At 38.0% G+C, this 25,239-nt stretch overlaps 1 protein-coding gene across 2 annotated transcripts; it reads right to left on the bottom strand.

Annotated features, from left to right (window-relative positions):
- Positions 1-345: 345 nt before the first annotated feature.
- helz2b (helicase with zinc finger 2b) lies at positions 346-25,023 on the bottom strand. Of its 2 annotated transcripts, none has more exons than XM_084412159.1 (19): positions 24,891-25,023; positions 22,355-22,943; positions 21,503-21,610; positions 20,872-21,395; positions 15,754-16,404; positions 13,531-14,323; positions 13,058-13,133; positions 8,776-12,862; positions 8,455-8,540; positions 8,004-8,141; positions 7,458-7,613; positions 7,229-7,373; positions 6,999-7,121; positions 6,597-6,789; positions 3,318-3,452; positions 3,017-3,238; positions 2,493-2,652; positions 1,493-1,666; positions 346-1,361 (listed from the first exon to the last, which is right to left on the bottom strand). In XM_084412159.1, exons 2-19 carry the CDS (start codon positions 22,874-22,876, stop codon positions 1,249-1,251), a joined length of 8,406 nt encoding a protein of 2,801 aa, XP_084268285.1. In that variant the 5' UTR covers positions 22,877-22,943; positions 24,891-25,023; the 3' UTR covers positions 346-1,248. The 2 variants fall into 2 exon arrangements, with proteins under 2 accessions (XP_084268285.1, XP_084268286.1); XM_084412160.1 differs by having other exon boundaries at positions 15,754-16,330.
- Between the last annotated feature and the right edge of the window lie 216 nt (positions 25,024-25,239).

The raw sequence follows: 25,239 nt of genomic DNA, 5'->3' as shown, positions 1-25,239 counted from the left end.
CATAAATGTACAAAATACAAGCTGTTAATTTATGTATAAGCCAAATTCTGTGTACAAGTCAAAGTGAATGTGATACGCTAGTGCTATGCTTATTGTTACAACAATTGTTACTATAAAATGACTGTGGTAAATTGACTGACAGCCACCACTGTCATACATTTTTTTATAAAATTACAGAAAGATTCAGAAAATATTTTAACTGTTTGATAATTGTTTAACTTGGTTTTCTTCCAAGTTAAAGACAACAAAGACAAGGGCAATGATGGCTCAGTACATCAAGAATTACACAGGTCTTTGAAGCAATGTATTCAAAGTAAAAGCCCCCCCCCCCCCCCCCCCCCCCCCTTCTTTTTTTTTTTACAATTGATTAACAAGAGTTTGTATAGTAGTTATATGTAGTAAATATATATGTAAAAAAATCATCTTAAGATGCCATAGTTTTAAATTAATAGAATATTTCAGGAATGGCTAGATTTTCAAATTGGTTAGTTCATTAATGTAATCATAACCATTTTAAAATGGTTTGGAATGATACAAGAAATTTGGAATGTATAATTAAAAATAGAATCTCAAAGGCCCACTGAAATGCCTTGGAACGCACAGCTTTGTATGATGTGTTGACATAATTTCCACTAAACAGGAAGCTAAGGTGGGACATATTGAATGGCTCCTCCCCCTTTTCAAATAGCCAATAGCGTTTAGTTTACCTCACAGACTGCAATTCGTACTTGACAGCACCATGGAAGCGAATCCGAAACACTGATGATATGTTGGATTCAATTGTAGAGGTATGAATAAATTCTAGCCATTTCATTCTTAACCAACGTACAGTTAGAAAACGGAATAAAACTAGAGCGTTTGAGCAACCGATCACACACCTCTAACCCATATTGCTCCGTGACATGCCAACGGTCACTTTGGCCAGGTGGTATTTATAGCATAGGGGGCGGGACGCTTTAGATTCTAGAGAGCATTTGATTGGACAGAAGATGTAATGAGAAGCTGAAGTCCGCGGTGATGTCATAAAAATCCGTGATCCATTTTAGCAGAAGTGAGAGACTGTAAGTTTTGAATGCTTAAAGCTCCTAAATGCGAATTTTGTCATTGTTTTGGAACACACCAGCACCATTCACCATTCATAACCTTAAGGCTAACATATTCATACTAAAAGCTAAAAAACCTAAATTTTGATTTTAGGGGGGTTTGTAAAATGATTCAGGATCAATCCAACTTCATTTAAAATCTGATTTAACGGACACTGTGTACTGTTATCTGGTCTGCAGAGACCACACAGCCGCGACTTGTATAATGTTTCAGTAGTTTCTTCCATGCTGGGCTGCAGTTCAGTACCTCCTGATTGCCTAAAGCACAACATTTAAAAATGTATATTATTATCTTATAATAGAAATGATTTTGTAAAAAACATTGTGATTTAATACACTGGGCTATGTATTTAGTAATTTGTTAAGAATATATGAATGCATATGATTACCCAAAATGCATAGCCCATTCTGTGCTCTTGTGATGCCAACATTGATTTGGTTTTCATCACCCACAAAGCCAATGTGTTTGGAGAGCCATTCCCTTGAGATTGAATGCAGAGGTTCAATCTCGTCGCTGGGGCAGGAGCGAACCATCGAAAGAATCACATACTGCCACTCACTACCTGCAGTCACATCATTATAATGCTCTTTGTCATCAGGTTTTTGTATACATGAGAACATAAGAATCATTTAGGAAAAAAACGGAAACACTTTACAATAAAGTTTCATTAGTTAACTACTTTAGTTAACAATACCTCTACAGCCTTTATTAACCTTAGTTAATGTTAATTTCAACATTTACTAATACATTATTAAAATTAAGTTGTATTTGTTAACATTAGTTAATGCACTGTGAACTAACATTAACAAACAATTAACGACTGTATTTTTTTTTTTAACTAACATTAACAAAGATGAATAAATACTATTGTATACAACAAATGTATTGCTTATTGTTAGTTCATGTTAGTTAACTAATGTTTACAAATGAGACCTTATTGTAAAGTGAAACAGTCCCAAACATTTGATAAATCAAAACTATTCAACAGCATTAAAGGGATAGTTCACCCAAAAATCATTTACTCACCTTCAAGTTGTTCCAAACCTGTATAAATGTCTTTGTTCTGCTGTACACAAAGGAAGATATTTGCAAGAATGTTTGTAACCAAGCAGATCTCGCCCCCCATTGACTACCATAGTAGGAAAAAATTACTATGGTAGTCGAGATCTGCTTGGTTACAAACATTCTTGCAAATATCTTCCTTTGTGTACAGCAGAACAAAGAAACGTATACAGGTTTGGAACAACTTGAGGGTGAGTAAATGATGACAGAATTTTCACTTTTGGGTGAACGATCCCTTTAACCTAACAACTGTCATTAGCATTATCAAGTAAAGGAATAAAAAAAATACAGAGATCTAAAGAGTGGAAATGATTTTAGAGTATTACCTTGGCTCTTTGTAATGGTGGTGACAGTGATTTTCTTCAGTTGGGAGCCACTGGACAGTCTTTCTCTGATCTGGGCCACCTGTGCGTTATATGGTGACAGAATGGCAATGTCTTCCTGCTTCACACAGCCCACTGATACCAGCTGACGGCAAATCTTAACCTGCGTAAAAACACATCTAAGGCTTGATTTGTGTAGGAGCAAGCTCATTAACACCAGAACCTGACAATAACGTGTTATTTGGGTGACAATTTATAGATCAGTGGACAAATTACTGGTGGACTATAGAAGAAGCAATAAAGGCTTGAATCAAATTTTTTATCCAATACAAAATTAGGGAATATGTGGTATGTACTGTAGAACAGGAAGGGGGACTTTTTTCAATAATAATGCCATATTTTGTTCAATTAAAAATTGTATGTATAAGGTGAGTTCAGTAATTGCAAACATGCAGTTTGAACATAGTTTTAAAATAATTGGGTGTAAATCGAGTCTTTTTTGTTTGTTTGCATCATCTTTTACTTACAGCTTTCTTAACCTCTTCAAGGTTGGCTTTTGAGTTCTCATTTCCCCGTGCAGTTGAAACAACCAAACTGATCTCTTTTCCACGTATATCTCCAAACAGAATGTGTTTGCTTTGTCTTGTTGTCTCGGTCTCAGCATGAAGCATGCTGATTCGTTCAGGCACAATAGTTATCAGCATATCATTGTAGTATGTTTCTGATGGAAATTTGCAGATTTCTTCATGCTAAAGAAAGAGTAATAAATGTAATAAACAGCAATAAATGTGTGTAAGCGTATACCGTGTGTGAAGCACATATATGTACCATTCTGTACTGGGTGTCAAGCAGTAGTGCTCTATCCATGTAACGTTCAAACAGAGAGCGTGTCATGCCCAGTCTCCGCACATGCTCATTCTTCACGATCGGACGCAACTGCTTGTGATCCCCCAACAGCACAACCTGCAAGATGAGTATATGAGACCGTGTGACAAGGATCAGAAAACCCACACAGAAGATTGCGAATGAAAATGTTCGTAAGGTCAGAGTACTGTAGCAAGAAGTAGGTCTCTTATTTAGATTTGCTTATACTAGTTAACCGTTCATGGTTGAAAAGGTTATGGATTGTTGCATGGAGAAAAGCTTGAGTCACTATTTGCTCTCACATTTCATCCATTTTAATTATTATATTACACTATACTATATTATATAATATATATTTTGTCTTTAAATGCTTTAGGGTCAAAGATGAGACGTCACCATTTTGGTGTCCGCATCAAATTAAATTTACTAAAGTGATTTTATATACATAAAAATATGGGTGAAATAATGTTCCAAAGTGTAAAATTGTCATTTAGCATAGTGGTCGGACTTTGCTATTTTACCATTACATCTCTAAATATACACAAAATACCAAGCATTTTTAAATAAGTGTTGGCTGCGTTATATTAAAAGGACTATAGCTATGTCCGAAACCGCTCCCTACCCACTATATAGTGCACTGTATAGGGTGTCGGGCTGTATTCTGAGTGAGTGACATCATTCCCTACATTCATTCACTACTTTACACATTCCATGTACACACTCGCTGAAACACTATTTTCCAAAATCCCATGCGGAGAGAACTGTGTGAACTATCGACTTTAAACTAGAGATTACTTTACATCTTTCTTAATTTCTGCTTTAACATTTATTTCATGTTAGTTCTAGTTTTTTTTAACCTTTTTTTATTAATCATTACTTGAATAAAACATATTAAAATATAGAGACAATATTATATAGATGCATTTTAAAATTATATTAATAAGGTAAAGAAATATATTTTATTTTTATTATTAAAAAATAAATTATTTAGGCATTAACTCAATTTAATGTGTTTTACTAACAGCCAGGTGTTTTAATAATGTGTGGCATTGTTGTTAACTTATTAAACTGTATTGAAGAGATGATAATTTGGTGGATGATTTAAAAATATTCGTTAATTATTTGCGTATTCATTCTAATGTAATCATACCGGTCTCCTGAGGGCGCTCAACAACCACGTCATCTGTGAGCGTGAGAGTTTCTAACAAACTAAAAAAAAAACGTTACTTAAAATAATAAATACATGAATAATGTACACTTTTACTCTTTCAGCAGTCTGTGACACCACCAAAAGGCACCCTGAAGACCGTGTGGTGCTGCAGCAAAGAGAGTTTATTGCTCTTAAATATTTGATAATTTCACCTTGTCATGGTGTGGTAACCTAAATTACAAAATTCCATGTCATTCAGTGAAATGCCCAAAAAAATATTTTGTGAATAATTGTGATTAACTTTACTGGTCAAGATCATTATTTGACATAGGTGTCCAGTTGATAGCCTGCAATATAAGCTGAAGTAGAAGTTTCGTCATTCAAAGTAATGCTTTTTTCATTCAGTGTAATGCAAATTCTCTGTGAATGACAGTTTCACTGTATAGATAACAATTTTAGCATCTTATTTATATTACAGATAAATGAGGAATGTTTAGCATTGACATGTCTTCAACTTTTATTATTATTATTATTATAGTAACTTTTATATTACTACTTTATTGCATTTTTGTATTGGTTGATTTGTATTTTAGATGCCCTTAGTTGCTAGGCACTGTAAAAAGCCAAAAAGCTGAAAAGTAAATGCAGACACAATGTAGCACTCTTAAGGCCCGTTCACACCAAGAGCGATAACTATAAAGATAATCATAACGATAACTATACTAGCATCCAATGATCAATAACGCTGTTTATTCCAAGCATGTGCTGCAGGTTTGTCGTCTGCTGCTTTAAATGAGGATGGATTCTGATTGGCTCTGTCAATGTTTTTAGTGTTCATCTGCTGAAAAATATCGCTCTGAAAGCGATTCCAACTATATTTTTTCTCTGTGCCAGTGTGCCGTTATCGTTATAGTTGTGATGTGGACTTTGCTATTCTTTTATATTTAGAACCGTTTTTAGAACTATATCCTTCTCATTATTATAGTTTACTTGGTGTGTGAACGGGCCTTTAGCAAGGAAACAAGAAAGGTACTGAGGATTGCAATTGTTAATATAAATGCTTACCAATATTTCTGAACAGAGAGTCCCCTCTCGCTATGTCACAAGTTCAAAAGAGGCCATTGAGGGGATTCGCCACCCCAAATACCCATCCTGATAACGTCATTTATGTTGGCAAACAGAAAGTATTCATAAATGTAAATATAGCTGCAAGCAGTAATTGTTAGGGCAGAGCAAGTCAGAAACAAAGTGAAGAGCTAAGCAAGCATGGCAGGGAGCATGAGAACAGTAGAATGTAAATGCTTATTATTTTTTCAACATCTGCTTCTGCCATCATTTACTCAGGAATATTATTAAATCTAATTTAATGATATAGACTACTACTAAAAACATTGCGATTATGGGAACAATGACAATATTCTCTCCCTTTTTGGCAAAATGTCATTCAGAGTAAGAAAACCTTGGTCAGTCAGCGAAATGGATATATTTATGTAAAAATGAAACAATCGACTTATTCTGACCTGTACTTATTAAATATGGAACTTCTTGCTGACAAATGGGTAAAACCTAGTGGTTTGGAGGATAGTGGCAAAGTCTTTTAATGTGTCATCAAATGATTCTCGTTTTAAATATGATTTTTTGGTATATAAAGTATTGTTACACTAAATTACATTATAGTAGTGGGTGTCTTCTGTAAATCATGATAAAAATGTTATATTGTCATTCTTTTTTGCTTAGAAAAATTCTTATTATGTGTATTCTGCTTCTACATTTCTTTCTGCTGTATTGAATTCAAAGGTGAGTTAGTAAGGAGTTCAATATACTTATTCTTTGTGTCCAGCTTCCTATTTGTTTAGTCTACTATAAAGAGTATCTTAATTTAAGCTTTCTTCCAAAACCTAGTTTCAGTGCTTTAATTATTTAGGCTGTGCAGGCTCTTGGTTATTTGGAAGTCTTGTCTAGGTTATGTGTTGGTATTTTACAGCAAGTTTTGCTTAACATTTCTGTACAATTTATGTCCATTTTATTTGTGTATATGTTTATATGTTATTGACAGACTTGTTTGTTATAGATGTGTCAAGAGTCACTCTGACCTTCTCCGGTTTGAAGCTGACCAATGGGACAAGCGTCTGGGGTTCTGTAGCCATGGCGCACTCATCGATGAGGATCTGTCGTGCACTTAGTGTCTTGGTGAGGTTGGGTGAGGCGGCAGCCGTGCAGGTGCATAGAATAATATCATGATTTTCCAGTTCATACAAACGTGCAGAATTAAGCAGCTTCTTATATCTGAGGACACACAATTTAGTGTCATGCAGACATGCATTCACATATAATCACACACTTATAGACACACTCTTAAATGCAGAGATGTGTTTTAGGCAGATTTAGATGATGATGGTGATGGAAATTAAGCCACGGGTATTTAAAGTTGTTTATGCCAATTTAGCATTTTCAAATGGAAGCAAATAGCAAATACAACAGAAACATCTACGTACTCCTCTACGTCCTCATCTGTCAGTGAATGGGGGTTACAGACAATTCTTTGATCAAAGTCCTTTATTGCTTGGGAATGAGGGTTGTGAGAGTTGTCTCGGATTCTATGATGAAGTGTTATCTTCCTAGACACAGGAATGTGATGAGTTTGAGTATTGTAATGATAAAATGATCTGTGATTATTAATATTATTTTATTATTTTTTTGCAATAGCATTATTCATTGGCAGTACCTGAGCTCAGATTTAGACCGCTCTTGGCGCAGTGATTTGTGTGATAACTGGATGTTGCTGCCAGGGTAGGGATACTCCTGCATCTCCATCTGTCTGCTGTACACACGTAATGGCTTCAGCTGCTTTCCAAACTTGAGCAGGTATTCTGTACACCCAACACAAGCACATAAATACATTAGTTTCGTCTTCACACAAATACTAGTTCCCTAGAACACAAACCTCGACGTACCTGCAACTACATCCACAGATTTGTTTGAGGGTCCACAGTAAAGAATAACCTCTCTTTTCTCTTTGTCTTTCGGCACCTTCAGCTTCCAAGGATTCTTAGAGTTCAGCTGAGAGAACCAGTACACTATATACGCTCCTACAACAGTTTTTCCAGTCCCTATACAAGATGAACATACAAAATAATCTTTTCAGTCCCATTAAGAAACACTGAGAAAAAAATGGTAAAATTCCTGAGACTGTGATAAACTTAACTACGTTTTTTTTGTGATTTAAGGCCAATTAACACTGCACCGACAGATGCTGATTAAAGAAGACAATCACCAAATTATAGTATGTCACTTATCAGACATTCCATGACCTGGCAAATGGTGATTGAACGTTCAATCTGCACAACAACAAAAAAACCGCTGACCAACACCAGCATACAGGGGAAACACACGACAAAACCCAACAAACGTGTCTTTTGCCTTTGGTCTGCGTCTGTCTGTGCAGTGTAAATTAGCATTTAAGGCTAAACTAAAAACTGTATATGCACAGAATGTTTAACCTGGAGGCCCTTGAATGAGGGTGAATTTGCCATTCAGAGCTTGTTCCAAAGCTTTAAACTGGCTTTCATTCATTCGAGGCAGACCTGCTGGTGGTTCCTCTCTCATAAGCACATATAGGTGTACAGCTGGTCCGGAGCCTGTGGGTTGATACAACCAAAAGTACTTTAAAAAACAATGAACTAAAGTATATGTCATTAAATTCTACTGTAAATACATAATTTTAAGCTCACATAATGACTTGTTAAATGGTGTTAAATGAAGATAAATCAGAAAATTAAACAAGACCCTAATAAGACACTAACACACTGTGTAGGTATATTATAAATAAAGAAAACAAAACAAATGTATAGTTGCATAGGAAACTGCATAGATTCTCAGAACCAAATTTTCTGTATTTAAAAAAAACATTCTCTCACTCAACATATGACATACTATGAATTTAATGCATACTTTCTTTTCCAATCCGGTGTCTGAGTGCAATGTTCTGAACGAGTTCATTAGCTGCTGGTAAATTATTCACTGCACTTTCCTTCCGTCTGGATAAATCAAGCAGAAAAAAAAGATCACACATCATTGCAAGTGGTTGTCATGACTTTGCCTCTATACATTGAACGAAATATATTTATTAACTGATTAATGTATATATTAAATGTAAGTAATGTAATGAGACTGGTGTAATGCAGTATCTTGCAGCATAATGGTTTTAGTTGTAGTGTACTGGATTATAATATGGTTGTGATGTAATGTGTATTGAGTCTGTTGTATTCTTACATGTCTGGAATGAGTTTTGGGATCATCTCCACTGTGAATGTGTCATCCCGCTTGAATTTTGGGGTGTTCATGGGTGCACATTTTATGCTAAAGTGAATAATTTTGGACTTATTCACACTTTTCTCTGGAGGATCGAAATACTGAGTTGTCACACCATGGGCCACCCAAGTAAAGTATCCTGGATCCAGCTCTGACTGATCTGCTTGGATCTTTTTCAAAACTCTCTTTCGGATACAGAGCAAACACTTGGCCAGGTCAAATTCAATTGCCCATTTTTTGACACATTCTACAGGCAGAGAGAAAGATCCAGAGAGTCTGGAATGATCAAAAGTTATTTGCACATTCTCTATCACTACACAATCACTGTCATCCACAGCAGTTGCAGCAGACTCCATTTCACAGAGGGGCTTCCATATCTGCACATACTCCTCTACATCCTTATAGTGACCTTTGGATGGGCGGTTTGCAAGTTTGGAAAAGCACTTAATAGGATTGCCAGTGTGTTCCACACAGATCTCAAAGCTTGAAGTCACGCTCAATAACTGTACAGTTGGCGCCCAGTAGCCCCTGTCCCTTTCTGAGGTCAGCTGGACCTGGACAGTGTCTCCAGCTTTCAGACAGAGTGTGAAGTCAGTGTAATGATCATCTTCTGACATAAAAGTGTGATCAGGTAATCGAGATGTATCCTGCACTTCGCTGATCTCACTATGATCACTCACATCTGCTGCCAATATGAGGGACTTTGCCTCTTCCCACTGTTCATCTCTCACTGCCTCAACAATGGCGTGCCAGGTGTTTTGAGGTATCTCTGAACAGAATCTTAAGTTCTCCAGTGGGTTCTGGGTCATGCTCAGTGAATATATCCGTTTTTTCCAAGTCAGTGTCACTTGCTTTTTGTTAAATAACGGTTGATCCTCAAGCTGTAAATTTCTGTACTTAACAGGAAGTCTGTCCGGGAAAGTTCCTTTATCAAACGGAAATGATAATTTGAAACTTTCGCTGTCACGTTGGACAACAGTGACAAAAGCCATTTTGTATGTGCTTTGTTTTTGTAGACTGACTGCCAGATGAAGTGACTCTGCTTTCCTCTCATACTGCTGTGCCTTAATTTCTCCTATTTTACACTTGTCACACAACAGATCAATGTCTGTCTGTGAATACTCAACAGGACGATCGCTGAGAACTGCATGCATGAGCCTCTGAAGAACCACATCTATGTAACGGCGAATGGGTGAGGATGCATGTGTGTATGAGTCCAGATTCAACGAATAGTGCCCAAGTAAAGCGTCTTTGCATGAGAGAGAACGAATGAACGAAGCTTTTTTGATACAGGCCTTGAACTGAACAACTGCTGGAACCAACTGTGGATGAATGTCATCTGTAGAAATAAGGTCAGCCATTTTGTAAAAGTTACATGTCGAAGCTGCTGATTCAATCATTTCCCACACAGATGTCAGAATGATAAAACTGCCATTATTCTGCCCACTGTTTGAATCCAGATGTTTCTCCAGTGCTTGTAGGGACTCACATTCCTCCTTGTCTTTCTTCAGTCTACTCACCAGTTCAGGTGAAGCTGTCACAGGACAGCTAAAGGTGTTCGGAAACAGGGTTTCTTGATCAGTCAGCTGATCACTAGCTCTTTTAAACATCAACTTCAGCTCCTCCATCATTAACCTGCACTTGCTGTCTTGTGATGATCCAAGATCAGCAGGATTGGAACTGTCCACTTGTCCAGAGAGTCTTTGTTTCCTGTGATTAAGTGCAAAACAATAAGCCACAAGGATGCAGCCTTCTAGAGAATCCAACTTCATCTCATTTTCACCTGGCTGGTTGATGATGCTGTCAGTCTCACTGTAGGACAATGCCCTGTTTGACTTTATGCAGGAAAGCACCAACTTTTGCTCTACAAGTTTGCCTTTTGTCTTTTCCACTTTCAGAATTAAAGAGATTGCACGACGATTTTTGCCTGGCGTCAGACTCCACATGTATGATTGTGCACCCAAGTCCTGAATATCGTCCCCAGACACATAGCTAAAAAAATCTGCTTTGTGAACTCCAATTTCAAAATGAAATTCAGAGTCACTGACAGAGATGGCATCTTGTAGGTGGCTTGATAAAGGGCTCTGGTTATCATCAGGGTTAGGATTATTGTTAGGGTGGACATCTCTAGACCCTAGAGAATAAACAGTGAAGGTGATTCTGTTATTCAGGTTCAATCGATTTCTGTCAATATGAAATGTCAGGTGTGAGGAGAAAGGAATGAGTTCCATATGTCGATTACTGATGTACTCTAATTGGTCTGCTGTTGGAGGAGCCTGACACCTCAGAGGAGTGCAGAGTTTAGTGTTTGTGTTCTCTGTCAGAAATTTTGACACTTCATGGTTAAACATTATGTTTAACTCTTCAATCATTAGATTTGCTTCTCTCTCCCCTGGCTTCCGGTGTTTATCAGGTTGGGCATAGTTCCAGTCTTCTTTAAGCCGTGCTTTGCGTTGGCTTCTGGCAAAATGGTAAGCCACCCTGACACGGTCCTCCAAAGTATCAAATCTCTGCTCACCATCACACTGACTTATTATATCCTCAGCCTCCTTGTAGGTCAGCTTCTGTTTAGAATTGATCACAGAGAGGTCAAAGGTCCTTTCTGTGATAATGCCTGATTCCTTTTCCACTTTGACAATTAATGAAATGGCTTTACGATCTTCGCCTGGGAGAAGACTCCAAAAGGTGGTGGAACGATATTTTGGGAACATGAATGTAGGTTCTTTTCCTGGGTCATAAAAAGTTGCTCCCCTTTCTTTTGCAAAGCTATCAAGTGAACTGTCCTTAGGCACGTATCTAGCCACATCTGCAACATGAACCCCAATTTCATAGCAGCTTCCCAGATCTTTAACACTAATGGCATCATCCAAATCTTCAGCATTGGGTGGATCAACAGTGAAGGTTTGTAAAGCACTGAAATCTTTTCTTTTCTTGTCATCAATTCCATCGGTTTTCATCTCTGAAAAGGCATCCTCTTGCATCAGAGGAAGAGACATTAGTTTGAACTCTGATTTTAAAATCTCAAGTCCCTCCTCAAAAGTTGTCCCAATTGGTAGAATATCTGTAACTTTGCCTAGCGGAAAGGAACAGTGTTCTTTCCAGCCCAAAATCTGAACAACAAAAACATAGTTCTGTTTTGTTTGTTCATCCAGAAAAAAATTTCTTGTTATTGTCCAATTGCCATTGACAAACTTGTATACTGGAATACAATTGCGAGTCTCTTTTTTTACCAAGATACGTATTTTGGTGGTGTTGTGGTTGAGGGGTATCATCATTTTTGGGACCGAATATTTGTCAGTGTTTTGTGTTCGTCTTTGGTAATTTTCAGCCTCTAATAAACACACAAATTCAGAGGATGTTGGTAGTCTGTTTGTACAACCTAAAACTCTGCCAGTTAGAGAGCCATCATTATGGTGTCTGGTCTCAACCACAACTTCATCACCAGGGAAAGACATGCCAATGTTTTTCCTCCCTTCAATATGAATGTATTCAGATGGGTTATCGTAAGGTATTATGTAACCTGACTGGTATCCTTTCATTACCAATTCCCCATGCCTGTAGATATTAGGCTGTTTCCTGACCAACTCCAAGAGGTTTTCCTTTTCAGAGGAAAAGAATAAAGGCCTCTTTTGTTCATTCTCTTCATCTGAGTCCTGTACATCACTTTCATAGTCTTCCATCTCTTTCAATATAGTATCAGTTTCAGCCTGGAGAGGTACATCATTCTCAGAAATTTCTAACTTTTCTGTCTTCTGAAATTTAGAAATCTCCAATACTTCCTGTTGTAGGACATCTCTGGTCAAATTATCTGGTTTGGCGCTGCCCTTGCTGATGCAACGTTCTATGTAGGACCTCCAGATTTTTGAACACTTTCCAAAACAACAAAGAGCACCAGCATCTCCAACTACAACCACCAGCGATTGGGCTCTGGTCAAGGCAGTGTTTAGTGCTCGAATGTCATCAAAAAACTCTGGGCAGCTTGACTCTGATTGAAGAAGTCTGTCTCTTGTCTGAACTGTTGTTATGATGATGACCCTGAATTGCCTTCCTAAGGACACATAATTTGAATGGGGAGGTTGTAATTTAAAAATAATAATAAATAATTTAAAAATGGATATACATATTGACACATTGTGACAGAAATAAAAATGTAACAGATTTTTTTTTTTTTTTTTTTTTTCTTGATAAATCAAACATGTTCCCTGAGCTCCAGTAGACAATGATGTTCTGAACCCCACAGTACCTTGAATGTTTGCTAAATTCTGAACAGACACTCCATAAACTCCTTTCTGACGGAGATGAACTCTGATGACCTCAACCTGAAGAATCGAAGGGGAAAAAAGGGAAGAATTTGTGGTACAGGATGTGGATTGTATTTTTGTGACTTTACCATTTGTGATGGTAATTTAATTCAAGCCCTTAAAAACTATGTATTATATTATCAATAACTTTTCTTTTTTAAAGTATTTTTCCTACAAAATCTTTGATCAAACAGTTAAAGAACCAGAATCATTAAGAGGAATCAAAATAGTTAAATTCTTTACAATTCTCATCCCTAATGCTTGAATAATATTAAAAGTTTGTATTTAATTATTATCATTCATTCATCAAGTCACCATGCATACTTATATGGTATAGCATAATTAAGTTTTTGTCATAACATATTAGTCATATGTCAAGAGTGATAAATGCTGTTTATCACTAAAAAAAAAGTACCTGTCGGCCTTCACTAAGAACACAGATCTGCTTTGGCTCTCTATCACCCCATTCAATTGGCCAATCAGTCAGAAGCCCTTGCACCATGTTTACCACACTGTTGACCTCAGCCAGATTGAACCAGGACATGGAGGTGGAATTCAGATGGCATTCTCCTCTGACATGCTGAAAGATCAGAGGGTGTAGCCTCGGGTGGGGTGGGACATCCCCTTTGGCCTTGATGCCATCACTTACATAGAAGTAAGTGGATACAAAGTCCACTATTTCTGTGGTGGAACGGTAGTTCTCATTAAAGATGACTCTGCTTTTCTTGGCAATGTTGCTGCTCTCATCCTGGTAGTAGTGGAAGAGACGATTGAGCAGGGTGTGTTCTGATCGTTTGTCATCAGTTACAGAGAAAAGTTTTGGAGCCATCTGCATGTGGTCTCCTGCTAAAACCACTCGAGTGTGTTTGTCTGCTAAACCCAGAGCCATGAGCGCTTCAGCCTCCAGCATCTGAGATGCTTCATCAATCAGGATGTGACTGAAGAAACCTTCAGGAAGCTTCAGCTCACGGAGATGCCGTGCCATCGATGTGGTGGTAATAATGATGCGGTGTGACTCTAGATCAGAGCGTGCTGGGAAGATGAAGGACTGTCTGTCTGGAGAGCAGAGACAGTATTTCAGAGTGATGTCATCGGTTGCCATGATGGAGTGCCCACCCTTGTTTGCCTTTATCCTGAGTAGTTTGAGGTTTGGGTGTCCATTTGTAATGTATGAATGGAAGTGCTCTCTGACATATAAATCTGCAGAGCTATAAGGAACAAAATTCAAAGTTAGATTTCTTAAATGGACGGGAGCTTTTATTTTCACAGGAGAAGTATTGCAAGGCATCTTAAAGGGTTAGTTCACCCAAAAATGAAAATTCTGTCAGTAATTACTCACCCTCATGCCCCGTAAGACTTTCGTTCATCTTCTGAACACAAATTAAGATATTTTTGATGAAATCTGAGAGCTGGCTCACTCCTTCATAGGCTGCTAGGTAATCAATATCTGCCATCCCAGAAAAGTTAGTAAAGACTTTGTTAAAATAGTTCAAGTGACTACAGTGGCTCAACCTTAAGTTTATCAAGCGACGAGAATACTTTTTGTAAAAAAAACTAAAACAGCGACTTTATTCAACTATTCATTTTCTTCTGTGTGGGCCTCCAGACGTAGGCTCCATTAGCCAATAGTTTTTGTTTGTTTGTTGTCAATTTTTTTTTTTTTTTTAAACAAACAAACCATTTGTTAATTTACATACAAATTTAGTTTCTCTAAATAGATAGATACCTTTGCATCTCTCCCGCTGCTCTCCTTCAAGGTTGCTCTCGCTCATTTTTGTGGACAACCCCAAAAACACAAATTCAGATGATAATTTAGGGCTAGGCTATTGAAATATTTCAATTTGTAAACCTGTCGAGACTGTTTCAAAGTTTCGTTGTTCAACAGCACGGAAATGAAGTGAAGTTTAGTCGAATAAAACGAAAGTAATGTGTTCAAGGTAAAAGACAATATGATTGGCCGACGCTGGTCGTGTGTGATGCGTGTGATGCTGGTCAATAGTGAGCCTACGTTCTGACGTACAACCCAGAAGCGTTGCACGTGAACTACATGAACTCATGAGGCCCACACAGAAGAAATTGAATAGTTGAATAAAGTCGTTATTTTAGTTTTTTTTACAAAAAGTATTCTCGTCGCTTGATAAACTTAAGGTTGAACCACTGTAGTCACTTGGACTATTTTAACGATGTCTTTACTAACTTTTCTGGGCTGGCAGATATTGATTTAAATATTGGAACAACATGAGGGTGAGTAATTACTGACAGAATTTTCATTTTTGGGTGAACTAACCCTTTAATACAAATCAAATTCCCATCTGCTCTTGTTTCAAATAACTGGTAATAACAATTGATAATATTGCATTTTATGGTCAATTTTGTGGTCAAATAGTTTAATATAATGACCACTAAACTATATTTTTTGGTATAATGTCTAATATTACTTCCAAATTTCTTTTTGAAGACATTTATTTTTCAATCTTTTTTAAAACAAATATATATTAATAACTCAAACTTTTAATGTCTCAAATACTTCATCACAAAACAAAAAAACATTGGTTGATGCATGATCCTGATCTCTCTGTAGGGATTATTTTGTGGTAATGATTGGCTAAAACTACATTATGATTTATTTATAACTTACCTGTTAGTATATGTACAGATGAGCACTTTGTTTTGAGAACGAAAGGCCAGCTTTTTGGCTGCTGAGGCGAGACAGAGTGTCTTCCCGGTGCCAAATGGTCCGTATATTAGCAAGGGAGGAGCCACTTTGTTGCTCTCGCACTTGCCAAGGATGAAGTTCAAGGCAATTTGCTGTTTGTTGTTCAATTCAGACTGTTTGGTTATGTCCACAGGGACACAACAGTTACTAAGGTCAGGTAGAACGATGTGCAAGTCTAATAGGTGATCAATAGCCTGGTGCATCTGACAAAAATACAGTCTGTTCAGCTGAAACTGAACCTCCATTTCACAGCTGTCTTTTTTCCTCAGCTGTAGCTCAGACACACACTGTGCAGACAGCTGAAGACCGATGTGACCCTCGCCAGCAGCCTGTTTGAGCACCAATGCCTCATACGTGTGGTTTCTGTGCTCTACTGACACACTGGCTTTTGCTGATATGCAATTCACCAAAGCCATCTGCACCCCTCGTTTAAGCATCTGCCCTTCAGGCGAGTCTGGTGTGAGCGAGCAGGACACCTTCAGAGTGGCAAAGAGCTTCCCTGGAGCAGCAAAAAAACGTGATATGCCATCACTCAACTGGTCAGAAAGAGACACACTCCCACTAACATTTAATCTGCAAGTTTGGGGAAAAAAAGAAAACATTAGCAACTGTAAATATATATATATATGGCAAAGGTAATCTAACTGTAAAAAGAGAGAAAATAGCATTCTCAATACTGATTAATTAAAAGAATCTCTAATTTCGACCAAAACTCAATATGCTACAGATGTATGGTGTATTACATTAAACCATTTGTTTACTTTTATTTGGTTTGTGATCTGCTGATTATATAGCACCAACATGAGTGAAGATTGGACCATTTGTAGAAGGACTATGTGAAGAAAATTTTTAATTAAACATAACATACATTTCTTTTTCTTTCAGTGTTAACATTTATATGCTTTTGAATACTAAATGTCCCTAACACTTGGGCCAAAGATAGTGCATCTGAATCTAACAAAAGAGGAAACAAAACTAGACAGCTGTGCATTTTGTTATATATACATTTAACCTCATGACCCTAGCAACAAGCTGAAGTATCACGGAATCCATATTTGCTTCCATATTTGGAAAAAAATTATAATGAATCATGTCACCTTTGCCACGCTACTATTCTATAAAAACTGTTGTACTCTTTTTGTCAGGGTTAATTCTCTGAAATTGATCCGAGATCCTCCCGGCTGTGATTGAAGCATATTCAAAGGCTGGTTATTGATGTGCATCAGGTTAGTGGAACACTGGAGACCTTTATTCCCAAGTAATAGTGTTCATAAGGTGCGAGACATCATCTCAGAGTGAGGCTCTTAGGCATCCAGGCAGTAGTCAGGTAGCTATAATTCTTAGGCATCTTATGTGATCAGAATAGAATTCTTAGGCATCCGGGTTTTTCTAATGCGTTCAAAGAAACTATACTTAGGCGCGAGGGGTTACCAACGTGGTCAGAGTGGGGGTCACCTGAGGATAATTTTGGAGGTGTCGTGGACACCTGGTTTAACTTAAGTCATGTGCGTAAGGGAATTTCTACCACAACTATTTGTCTTTTCAGACTGACTAGTATGCCAAATTTGACTTGTTTTTACCATACAATAATATGGCCAGCTTTAGACATCTATGTAAAAAAAAAAAAAAAAATCATAAAACAATTACAATAACTGTGTAATGTAATAGTGGCTACACACACCCAATATGTGTGCCACCTTATTATTTAACAGACGGTAGCACTAGCAAGTGTCCTGTCTGGATCAATCACACACACAGTGTTTTGGCTGTTCTTTGAGTTCAAAACAGTGACAACAGTATTGTATTCATAATACATTCCACCTATTCAGTTTGAACCTTAACACCAACCCATTCATCCACCTTTCCTTTCAGCCATATTTTCATCTTTTACTACGACACCATCTTAGCTATGCATAACAACAGCGCTGATTTTTTAAACTGCCCTGCCCATGTTTCATCCATTCATTGAAACCACAATTAACTTGTTAGAAAAGAATGCCTTTAATTGTTGCATTGTTTGCTTTCAGTTACGTTTATATTCAATTCAGTGATTATACCTGCCTAGTACTATCAGACTCAGAGACCATTAAATGCTATGATAACATGGAATGCCTCTGATCCCAGTATGAGTTCAAATTCCAGAGTTCCAGAGTGCATGTGATGAGAAATAAGTAACGTTAAAATACACTAGTAGTAGAAATTATATTCAAAAAGTAAAATCTCTAACTTATTTATTTAGGTGATAAAACACTGTTGCCATGGGACACACACTAAGCCAGTCTGTGACAATCAGTATGCAGACCATAAAATAATAACCTAGGGAGAGAGAAACTTATCAGCAAGGGAAAATATGTCTATGGGTGTGGCTGATACTATGACATTACATAAATTATATCTCTTAATGATGGTGTGGCCTGTAGACATAAAAAAAAAGATTATTGGAGATCAGAACTTAACACTGTTTACAATTACATACTGGATCTCTACCATATGATGATATAACCTCCCTTAGAACTATAAAAAACAATCATAATTATAGAATCCACCTGTTCAGTGTGAACTAGAGATGTGACGGTGATAATATTCTCCCACCGGTTAATCGACTTGTGACAACACCGGTATTACCGGTTTCATCGTGGGGGTGGGGGGGGTGTCAGAGTGATGTATTTTTTTTTTACATGGCGTCAATTCATCATTCGTATTGAGTTTGATTGACATGCGATCTGACCAATCAAATTCCACCATTTTTGTGCGACAAAGCAGTCAGAAGAGATTAACTTCAGTGGATTTGAACTTGGCTTTAACTGAGGCAATCAATCACGACACATTAAAGAGACAAAAAACGGTAGGCCTATTTTATTTTGTACAATCACTTGTCTTGATTGCTAATCCACAACAGATGACAGTTGTTAGGTTAAACGTTCAGAATACGATTCCATATAAGGTTATATTTCAGCACTTCGCGAATGGACAGCGACTCTTAAGTAGCACGAACGCATTCTCGCGCATTCATGTTAAAGGTGAACTAAGTAACTTTTTTACCTTAACTGAACAGCTTCGGAGTCATTGGAATGGTTATATTACTTGTTTCGGGTTGAATGGTGGTCGTTTCGCACCCCCCTGGTGCCAGTGAGTGGAAAATACGCACTTGCAACTTTGGGGCGGCGGGCCACCGGCCGCCGCGTCAGGAAGTATCGCGTGATATCAGGTCTCGCGATGTAAACAACTGCTTTACGGCCAAAAGAAATCTGCTAAAATTCTGTCATTATTGCGCTCCCTCACGCTGTCCGAACCTGAATGAAGAAGACGTTTTAAAGAATGTCCCATCTGCTTTGATGTCGTTGATCTACTAGCCTCTGGTGTCTGAGAATCACCAACGAGTTTTTACAACAGTGTTGTCAAATATCTATTCCGAAGCTGTGGGGGGAGCTCTAGAGAGAAACCTGCGAGCAAAAAGCGAGAATACAGCGAAGAAATCCCGAAGCTACTGGGTGCCGCTTTAAGTGCATTTTTGGGAAACGCACGTGGAATTGCTGCGAGTGTTCGTAACCTTGCACATAGAGAACACTCTTAAGAGCTAAGATACATCGTTATCGGGGAAACCCGGCCCTGGTCTCCGCACTAGCCTAACTGAAAACTATGAAAGCCGTGTGACCGGCCAACCGGTAAAAAAGAAAAGAAAAAATACATTAAAGAAACTGTTCCCTCTGATTTTGTTTCATTAATAAAGTTTGACTAATCGCAGCAGTCTCGCATTCGTTTAGAGCTCGTGTGAATTGCACGTACAATATAAAATGAAGTTAACGAACAACCTCGTTCCATCAGGAAACGCCACATGAATTTCACTGCGCTTTATGAAGAGTTTTTCTTTTGCGTGAAGAAAAACGCAAAAGACCTAAACTGCATTTCGTTGCCTTGTACCTGTACTTGTGTAATGACAATAAAGTTGAATCTAATCTAATCTAATCTAATCTAAGAAGCCGTTCGCCGGAGATGTGTTAAAAGATTCATTCATGCACACGAGAGTGCATTCATGATTATTAGGCTACCGGTATACTAATCCTCCTGGCGCCGGGTCTGAGAGTAATTTACTCTCTTACCTTTGTTCTTTGATTAACATTAATGACACTCCATCTGACACGCGTCCCATTTTCTCACAAATCTCTACATTCATTTATGATATTATTTAAATCATTTGCTCTTATGAGGACACTCGACAAAACGGACATTTTGGCATAATTTGTGTGTGTTATGTTTTGTTCAAGGCCGAAAAGAGAACTCGATACTGACGCCGTGTGTGTGTGTGTGCGTGTGTGTGTAATAGGCAGGACTTACAGCGCGGTCTCTTGTTTTGCCGCGCTTGAATGGTTGAGCGTGATCATACAACGCTAGTCAACTGGTGACAGAAAATACGGATACTGCGTAATTGCTTAAAAAAAAAAAAAATTGCGGTGCTGCAGTGGGCAAGTGATGAAACCGGTGTTGCGCCTGAACACTGTGTAACACCGGTAACACCGACTATCGTGCCAAGCCTAGTGTGAACCCCAACCCAAACCAGTTTATCCACTTCTTTATTCATTTTATCTGTGTATTACATAAAGATTCATTGACTTTGACAACTCTGCCCATGTTTCATACTATCATGAGAACAGCTATTGGCTTGAATTTACATTTAAAAACAAGTGAATATGGTAATGGGTAGCTAAAACATAATGTGTCCATGGTCGATAATTATAAAATAATTACACTTTTGCTGAGCCAGCACTGGTGTGAGCTTCTACCCGACAGTCAAAAAGGCGTTACGTCACAAAAGTGCGGACTCGTAGGAAGACCGCAAGTGTTTAGGGTGCCATTTGGGACAGGGCCTGTGATGGTTGACCAATGAAATCAGCTGTGGGGTGGGATGAGGTTTGCGCTTAACTGGTTTGGGGGGGAACTATATTTATATGAATCACACATTCATATAAATATTGTAAATTTGAAAATGTACACCTTAGCATACATTTCAAGTGGTGTATTATTTCTATAAGATATTTGTACCTGCTAATGAGCTTCTCCTCTGCAATTTCCTCTCTGAACAGAAAGTGGTGAGCTCTCTCTCTGTAGTTGTCTCGGTGAAGTGGGGAACTGTGATCTGCATGGAGATTGAACTGTAGGTTCATCTGGGGTGATTTGTATTTACTAAGCAACTGCTCGTCGTCCTCCCTTCTGGCAAAGAAGGGCACGATGACCCTGTTTCCTCTGTTCCAGCGCTCATCCGAAAGAATCTCAGCACATTCACTCTCTTCTGCCTCATCTGGCTGGACATGGAACTGCTGACCAACTCTCACCTTCAGTTTCCGGAGAAGAACCGGTCGAATGTCGAAGTCAAACACCAACCACTGCTCGTACACTCCAGGGCGAAACGGCAGAAAAGACACACTCAGCTGGTAGGTGGAGTTAGAGGAGCGAAGGTGGTGGCCTGCAGTGTGTGTGACTGGGGGAAAGGTGTTCTGTAAACTGTCACTCAAAGAGAAAACAGCACCATTTTCCACTTTCAGTAGAGCCACATGAGCCAAGGACCTCTACACAAACACACATGCACACACACAAAACAAACAAAGAGGTTATCAATAACTAGTGTGCAATTAGGCTGAATGTAAAATTATCCAGGTTAGGGTGTATTTCTGACCTCAGTGGTGATTGTGAATTTCCATCTGATTTCACTGTCTTCTTGTAAACAGTCTACACAAAGATTCTCATCGTGTGTAACACACACATCGTCCACCTGCTCAGAGATCTGTAAAATACACACATGTGTCCAAGCATACATGCTCTCATATGCTTGATTCTGACTGGTATATTGTGAATTTCTTTATAATCATTTCAAGGACAAACATCATCAATGTCAGCATATTTAGCAACTAAAAGAGGAATACACTAAACAACTTTTAAAATTAGATTTGAAAAATCTAGGCACCGTACACTTGCAGACTTTGTAAATGGTTCCAAAGAAAAACATCATACACTAAATGACTGTGGATCACACACTACCGGACTTTCAAGTCTGACCACAAACATATGCAGAAACATGCACCTCATGCATGACAAATGAAAACAATATGTGTTCTAAAATCTGCTCAAAATAACAAACATGTTTGATATCCTCTGACTGGATGTGGATGGAATCAAAAATTGGAGTCTGTGACCATCATACACTACACAATTTTCTGTGTAATCTGTCAACTCCAACTGCCCAAAATCTGGAGACTGGCTATGATTTTCGGCAACTAGCATGGACTCATCCAGACTGTAAATTGAATAAAAAATCTGTGCAAAAGTTGTGCAGTGTATTACATCCTTAAAATGAAACATATTTAAAAAATGTTTTGTGTGACAAATCTTGTGTGTGTGTGTGTGTCCCTTTAATCTACATGGTTTCAAATACTCATAAAGATAGATATCATATGTCTTAAAAACATTAAAGTTACATGGATGGAGTTGGGCAGAGTTGCAATCTTGTGCAGGATTTCATTGTACTCACGATACGAATCTCATTGCTGCTGGTTCTGTACTCTTCCAGAAGTTTCTCCTGGTATGAGGAAAGCTCATGAGAGCTTGACTGACCATCTCCTTGTCTGCTCTGTTCAGCCAGTTGTTCTCTTAGCGTGATCAGATGAATTAAACTCTTGTGGTCTAGGTTTGTGTTTTTTTGCAAGTTCCACACCGCAGCTTCTTCTGGACTACTGGCAAACGTGCAGCGGTCATGATGCACATAGCACCCGACATCCTCCTTGAAATACCAACACACTTCATATCGAGCAGGTCGTGGGTGAGAGGGCCGAGAGAACACAGGTCTCCATTTGTGACCTCTGACCTTTACTCTGACAAGCAGCAGATTGTGAGAGCAACGGTGAGGCTTTGTAATGATGGAGTAGGAAATGCGTGAGTATTCATGAGTGCAGACATTACAAGCAGCTCTCAGCTCGAACATCTGCATGAACTCCTGCAGCTGAGCATCTCTAGCCTGTACCGTAGACATTTCTACAGATTCAAGCCATAACATGCATGAAGTCTGACATGAACACCATCAGCTGGGCACCCACAGCTTCAAATACTGCAGTAAATTCAACCTAATGTGAGGAAAGAGAAGAACACAGCTCACCAGATGACTTGTTTACATAAGGGAGAATGCAAATACTATTCAAAAGAGCATAAACCTCCACTGAAAACAGAATCACATTACTTCTATACTTAGACCTTTGAACGGCTATAGGGAAGTATAAAGGATGAATTATGACCATGAAGGGAAATAACACTTAACTTTCTACATGACATAGGCCTACTGCTCATATTGTGCAATATCTCATGTTTTATAAAAGATAGAGATCCAGATGTTGCTTCTTAAAATGATATTGCTGGTAACTGTCAAATAGGCTTTTGAACTATTTAGAGATCATTTTTCATTTTATTTTATAAATGTAAAATTTACATGCTTTTTGAACATTTTGTTAAATAACCTTTGATAAAGCAGTCTGATAATAACTGCTGAGCTGTTGGATCACATTAAAATACTGTATGCAAATGTGCTGGGGTCTAGTCATATATCAACTTTTTTTGTTTTGTTTGTGAATACAGCACATTTTAAAGAATAGAATAAAACATTTCTGCTAATTTGCCTGTTGTACTTTATTTTAATTTACTGGTGGTAAGCAAAGATTACATTGTAGAAAGACAATGTAATAGTTGGCCAGAGCTGTTGTTCTTGAGGTTCTGTGAGAAAGAAAAGCTGGGGTGTACAATACAAGGTCAAGCTTATCATGAACAGAAGACAAAACAAAATACTTATTTTCCTATTTGACAAGTGCAACCTAGCAACCAGAGTGTGTGAAAACCACAAAAACAAGGGATATTAACTCCATGTGAACTGCCACAGAACAGGTTTTGGGTCAAGTGGCTTTCAGACTGATTAGTGTTGTTAGTCAACCACAAACCTCTTTAACCTGAAAGCCTGCATGGCTTCAGATCATGTAAGGATTATTTTAGATCAATATGTAATGAAAAGGTCTATGTAATGAAAACTATGTAAAGTCCATTTGTAAATATTACACAAATGCATTACACAAAATGTGCACATATACATAAGGATTAATTTCATTGCATATTTATCTTCTGGTACACAAAGAGATGTCAGGTATCAAAGCACAGAGGCTGTTGCTGGGCAGCCCTGCCGTATATTGAGGTGGTTGCTTCAGGCTAGTTGCCTAGAGTAAATACTGAATTATTATTATAATTATTATAACAGTGCTCAACGGTACCATTGTATGCCCTCATGTCATAAGTATGCAGACGTTTTGTGGAGGCAGCAGGAAATCTGACCAGTTTGACTGCTTTTGAGCTCTCATTTTCCATTTAAATTAACAGATTATTACTTTAAACACTAATAATGGCCCCTTATCTTCCCACGCATCACATTACACACATTCATACCATTTAGAGTTTATGGGTGAATAGTCATTCATTATTTCCTATGTGTGTTTAAGGATGTTCTGTCTGAAACATTTTTTGTTCTTTAATTCTGGTGTTTTAAATGTTAATCTTACAAGTAGACAGCAGGTACAGATTAATTTTCATCTTAGATGCTATGATCCTCCCTCTGCTGTCAAACGTCAGGTGGGGAATGCTTGTATGACCGTTACGACAAAATGGCAAAAAAGAGTAAATGTTTTATTATTATGAATATGGCAAATGGCATTGTTGTAAATTATAGATTACATTTACAGTTGCACCGCCGCACCCAACGGCCAATGCAAGAACACGACAGTATTGCATTAGGCAACAATAATATTGAAAATTGGCTTTGAAATAAACCACGGTAAATGAAAAGAATCTTAAACCTACAAAGTTATAAAGAAGTAATTAAAGACGGTGATATCTTTGAGAACACTAAAATATTAATTTATAATTCTCTAATGAAAAAAACAAGAACAGCGCGCGCCTGACGTTGCAGAAGCGGAAAGCGTGAAGCAGAACAACACCGATATTTTCCACACAAATAAAACATTTACTTTTGAACCCACCTTTACATCTCTGAGGAGGGAAACGTGCGAACACTTGCACTCGAAGCCATCTCGATCAAGTGCACATAACGCAATCCAAACTTCATGTTCCTCTGTCCCAACTTGAGTTTCGATTTCCTGAGCTGGAGGCAGTGACTCAATGAGGGGTGACGATGTTGTTGGTCACGTCCTTTTTTTTTTCTTTTTTTACAACGACAGACTGCACGTAAAAATAGTTTACTGGCTCGCTCTAGCAATTTGTCTGTACGAGTCTCATTCACTAATAATTGCATAATTTATTTAAATATAAATTTGCACCCTGAATCAAAAGGTTTTTGGTACACGCTGATCCACTCAGAAAGTGTTGCTC

Source organism: Rutilus rutilus (genome assembly GCF_951802725.1).
Source record: "Rutilus rutilus genome assembly, chromosome: 6".
Lineage (NCBI taxonomy): Eukaryota > Metazoa > Chordata > Actinopteri > Cypriniformes > Leuciscidae > Rutilus > Rutilus rutilus.
Note: the sequence above shows the minus strand (reverse complement) of the source record. Positions and strands in the feature narration are given on the sequence as shown.